The 5,427-nt window shown below is 45.1% G+C and overlaps 1 protein-coding gene across 1 annotated transcript; it reads right to left on the bottom strand.

The window, feature by feature from the left end:
- Nucleotides 1-176: 176 nt before the first annotated feature.
- Nucleotides 177-2,514, bottom strand: LOC110515914 (von Willebrand factor D and EGF domain-containing protein-like). Its single transcript, XM_021594629.2, has 5 exons — nucleotides 2,143-2,514; nucleotides 1,866-1,961; nucleotides 1,539-1,643; nucleotides 1,156-1,251; nucleotides 177-510 (listed from the first exon to the last, which is right to left on the bottom strand). The coding sequence occupies exons 1-5, from the start codon at nucleotides 2,381-2,383 to the stop codon at nucleotides 398-400; spliced, it is 651 nt and encodes a 216-aa protein (XP_021450304.2). The 5' UTR covers nucleotides 2,384-2,514; the 3' UTR covers nucleotides 177-397.
- Between the last annotated feature and the right edge of the window lie 2,913 nt (nucleotides 2,515-5,427).

The following is a 5,427-nucleotide window of genomic DNA, read 5'->3' as shown; positions in this document are numbered from 1 at the left end:
CTTGCTTGAAGTAACACGTTGAATGGTTGAAATACAATACGGTAAGAGATGGACGAACACTTTTGTAACAGTTTAGTTATACTATTAATTGGCTACAGTATATTGTTAGTAAAAGCAGTTTGCTAAGTGTTGTTTTACTGTAAATCATCTGACTGCATGATAAGAAAATAACAATAAACCTTTTATCCACATTTTATTCATTATATAGCACAAACCCAAAATTGTATAGTAGATATTAAGTTAACAGCCAAATGTTATTGTTAACACAGAAATCTGTGGTTCATTACAAAAACATTTTTACAAAAGGCAGAGACGATATCTAAAGCACCAGATTTGGAATGAATACAGTTCTGCATGGCCTCTGACTGGCCCTCTTTGACCTCTGACCCCTAAAGGGTTAAAACACCTTTTTCCTCTCCTCACAGCGTGGTCCAGAGTAAGGAGGGCGACAGCGGCACGAATCGGGAGACAAACATTTGCCTCCATTCAGACAGGGCCGGTGACACACAGCTGCAAGATAGAGAGAGGGGAAAGAGACAGAGGGAGGGGGAAATGAGAAAAAGAGATGTTACATTAAGAAAGAGAGGAAGGAGGGCTCATTATGTAGTCTGGTGGCCTCTTCACATCTGGGGAAACGGCTCAACAGAACAAAATCTCAAAACAGTCATTTTCAACAGATATCTCACATTGACAGGTTTCTCACTCAGTAGATTCTTTCAGGATAAAAAAAAACACTTCTGTTAACAATTCCTACATTTTCTGACAGTCTGATTTATATTTGTTATTCTTTAGCATGCCTGATTAACTTCTCTGCTATCTATCGTTTGACCCAAGTGTGTCGGTGTGTTACAAATTAACACACTTGACACACATTCAGAACAGATCAGTGATTAGGCTCCAGTTATGGGTTATACATTTATTTGGCCTGTTGCCTGTATCTGTGTAAGTGTGTCTGCAAGTGTGTGCATAGTTTACCGTGTTTGTGAGTCTGTTGCGGTGAGAGTAAAAAAAGTGCTTGTCTGAAAATGCGTGTAGTTTATGTTGGTTGTGTGTGTGCCAAATCTGTGAGATTTTACATGACATTTTAGTCATTTAGCAGACGTTCTTATCCAGAGCGACTTACAGTTAGTGCATTCATCTTAAGATCTCACTCACCAGTGTGGCAGGCTCCACCCAGCCAGCCCTCTGGACAGCTGCAGATTCCTGGGGCCACACAGCTGCCCCCATTCCTGCACCCCTGGGGACAGATCGCTGGGGAAACATCGCAACAACGCATTCTCAACACTCCGGGAACCAATAAATCACCATTATACGTTTGGCCATGTGAAGCGTTTTCTTTGTCCCATTCGATAGTAATTAAATCAACTGTTTTTTTATTGTTTTAGTACGTGTGAAGGTATCTTGGCATTTCAATGAAGTTGTCAGAGGGTTCCAGAGAGGATTAATAAGCTACTGTTGATTAATAGGCCAGCTGAGCAACCAGTCTCACTGCTGGTTTCACCTCTGTATGAATTAGGCTAATTAGGAGGTAAACAAACCCTCTTGGCATTTGGAGCCAGTCCAGCTGGAGGGACAGATGCACTTGGCCACTCCGTTCACAGCGATGCAGTCGCCACCGTTCCAGCATCCACTATCACATTTCACTGGAAAAGACAGCCATACAATCAAATCATCCACTTACCTCTCCCATGTTCCTAACCTGTAGTATAGGACTAAGACTTAACTCCCTACCCTTTTCAAACCACACTCTCTCCAAATAAAACATTAGGTTACTTGTACTAGCCTACTGTAGTTACCAATAAATAGATATTATTACAATATTTGTATATTGTATATCTAGAAGGTTAACAGAATTAGTTAAGTACCTTTATGACAATATTTTCCTCCAAATCCAGAAGGACATCTGCATTTTCCAGGGCGAAGACACTCTCCTCCATTCTTACATTTGGGATAGCAGTTAGCTGTTCAAAACAAGAGGCATCAGCACTCATTCAGTAAAATCATGCATATTTTCCATACATGTTGTGATTAAAAAATATATGATATACATATTTCATGCATTCTTCAATGCATCACTTGTCTTGTGTAGTTTGGCTATTTTGTTTACTGTTTCCTTTCTAGGCAAATATAAAGTAACATCACCATACTGGCAGGTCTCTCCCTCATAGCCGCGAGAACAGAAGCAGGTGTTGTTTCGGATGCAGATGCCAGCATGTTGGCACGGAGGGCGGCACGTCGCTTTGAGGTCAAAAACAAAGGGCACCGCCACCCCTCGCGGAGCGTCCGAGCGCGCTAAGCAGATGCCCACAAGCGCAACCGAGCAGGCCAGCAGCGCGAGGTTTACCTTTATCGAGGCGGTAAAGCAGCAGCGAGCGAGCACCATCCTCTTCACTTGGTGGACAACGGGAACTGGGGTTGAAACCAAGTCCTTCGAGCAATGACACCACAAGGCTTCTCTCCACGTCGCCCCCACTGATGAACAGAGAAACTACAGCAGATGTTAGTCAGTCGAGAGAAAGGGTATGGAGAGGACGGGACCTGTGTGAAGCTAGCCACAATATCGATTAACAACAGTAGTAGATATTGCTGTTCGGCTTTCAAATAAAAGTCCCTATTTGAAAGTAACGCAAATGGATAAAAATAGTGGTTTTCAGGACATATTGGACTAGGACATGCTAAAAATAAAAAGGTTGATTATAAAATGTATTTATTTATTTGACAATATGCAGTAAAAAAAACTGTTGAAATCTGACTGTGGATGTATTAGGCAGCATGATTGCATTACGTACACTACATGGCCAAAAGTATGTGGACACCTATCCGAACATCTCATTCCACAATCATGGCCATTAATATGGAGTTGGTCCCCCTTTTGCTGCTATAGACGGACGATTCCAACGGACGAAACAGATTCGTCCTCAGACTGCCAGATAGTGAAGCATGATTCATCACTCCAGAGAACGCATTTCCACTGCTCCAGAGTCCAATGGTGGCAAATCCCCTCCTCATTTCATGGGTGTACACTTCATAGGGAAGACTATACAGTTCAATATGAATGTTCAATACACACAATAGATTGGCTGGGCGGGGGGGGGGGGGGGGGATTTGCCATGGTCAAAGTCCTGCAATATGAGCTATGACGCTAATATTTTTGACTCCAACACTATCATCAAGTTTGCTGATGTCATGGTGGTGGTAGGACTGATCACAGACGACAATGAAGCAGCCTATAGGGACGAGATCAGAGACAACAACCTCTCTCTCAACGTCAGTGAGACAAAGGAGCTGATCGTGGACTACAGGAAACAGAGGTGCGAGCACACGCCCATCCACATCGATGGGGCTGTAGTGGAGTGGGTCAAGAGTTTCAAGTTCCTCTGCGTCCACATCAGTAATGAATTAACATGGATCCACACACAGGAGGCTGAAAAGATTTGGTATGGTTCCTCAGATCCTCAAAAGGTTGTACAGCTGCACCATCGAGAGAATCTTGACTGGCTGCATTGCCGCTTGGAACGTCAACTGCAATGCACCCAAACGCAAGGCACAACAGAGGGGTGTGAGTACGGCCCTGTGCATCCCTGGGGCCGAGCTCCCTGCCATCCAGGACCTCTATACCAGGCGGTGTCAGGAGAAGGCCCAAAGAACTGTCAAAGACACCAGCCACTAAAGCCATAGACTGTTCTCTCAGACACCGCACTGCAAGCAGTAAGTCTGAAACATTTGACATTTTAGTAATTTAGTAAGTACATTTTTCCTCAATAAAGTAGCTATCAGGAAAGTCAGAGCTAGTAAGGGGGAAGAAAGTCAAGTGCAAGTGTTAGATCACAAAGGGCTTTTTGTGTTGTGGGGGTGAGGAGGGGGTGCTGTGGGATTATTTAAGAAACTCTTCGAATAGGTAGGGTTTCAGATGTTTTTGGGAGATGGGCAGGGACTCTGCTATCCTAGCTTCAGGGTGAAGCTGATTCCACCATTGGGGTGCTAGCACAGAGAAGAGCTTGGACTGGGGTGAGCGGGAGCTGCCCTCCTGTAGGAATGAGAGGGCCAAGAGACTAGAGGTGGCAAAACGGAGTACTCGGTTGGGGTGTAGGAGTTGAGCATAGCCTGAAGGTAGGGAGGAGCAGTTCCTCTTGCTGCTACGTAGGCAAGTACCATGGTCTTGTAGTGGATGCGAGCTTCAGCTGGAAGCCAGTGGGGTGTGCAGAGGAGCAAGGTGACATGGTGGACTTGAGAAGGTTGAACACCAGGTGGGCTGCAGTGTTCTGGATAAGTTGCAGAGGTTTCATGGCAAAAACGGAGGGCCCAGCCAACAGTGAGTTGCAGTAGTCCAGAAGGGAGACGACAAATGCCTGGATTAGGACCTGCGCCGCTTCCTGTGTGAGGTAGGATCATACTCTACGGATGTTGTTGAGCATGATCCTGCAGGAGTGTGTCACTGCTTTGATGTTTGCAGAGACGGACAGAGTGTTGTCCTAGGTCACACCAAGGCTCTTTGAGCTCTAGGAGGGAGACACCATCGAGTTGTCAACCATGATGGAGAAGTCTTGGAGCGGGCAGACCTTCCCCTGGAGGAAGAGCTTGAGGTGGTGGGCCGACATCCAAGCTGAGATATCTGCCAGGTACGCAAAGATGCATGTTGCCACCTGGGGGTCAGAAGGGGGGAAGGAGAAAGATAGTTGTGTCATCCGCATAGAAATGATAGGAGAGAGCATCTGAGGACATGACAGAACTGAGTGACTTGGTGTATAGAGAGAAGAGGAGAGGTCCTAGAACCGAGCCCTGGAGGACACCAGTAGTGAGAGTACATGGTGCAGTCACAGATCCTCTCCACTTCACCTGGTAGGAGCGTCCTGCTAGGTAGGATGCAATTAAAAAGTGTGCAGAACCTGAGATGCCCAGCCTTGAGAGGGTGGAGAGGAGGACCCTGAACAGCTTCTACTCCCAAGCCATATGACTGCTAAACAAGACAACTAAATAGAGTGGCAAGATAAAGCATGTGAATCCATTATAATTACCTGGATTTTTGCATACATTTGTCATAAAATTGTATCTGATCTTCATCTAGTCACAACAATAGACAAGCACAGTCTGCATAAACTAATAACACACAAACAATATACATTGTCATATCTTTATTGAACACACTGTGTAAACATTCACAGTGCAGGGTGGACAAAGTATGTGAACCCTTGGTTTTAATAACTGGTTGGCCCTCCTTTTTTGCAGCAATAACCTCAACCAAACTTTTTCTGTGGTTGCGGATCAGACCTGTACAATGGTCAGGAGGAATTTTGGACCGTTCCTCTTTACAAAACTGTATCAGTTCAACAATATTCTTGGGATGTCTGGTATGAACCACTCTCTTGAGGTCATGCCACAGCATCTCAATCGGGTTGAGGTCAGGACTCTGACTGGGCCACTCCAGAA

Source organism: Oncorhynchus mykiss, chromosome 3 (assembly GCF_013265735.2).
Source record: "Oncorhynchus mykiss isolate Arlee chromosome 3, USDA_OmykA_1.1, whole genome shotgun sequence".
Lineage (NCBI taxonomy): Eukaryota > Metazoa > Chordata > Actinopteri > Salmoniformes > Salmonidae > Oncorhynchus > Oncorhynchus mykiss.
The sequence above is the reverse complement of the archived record's forward strand: the minus strand, read 5'-3'. Positions and strand labels throughout refer to the sequence as shown.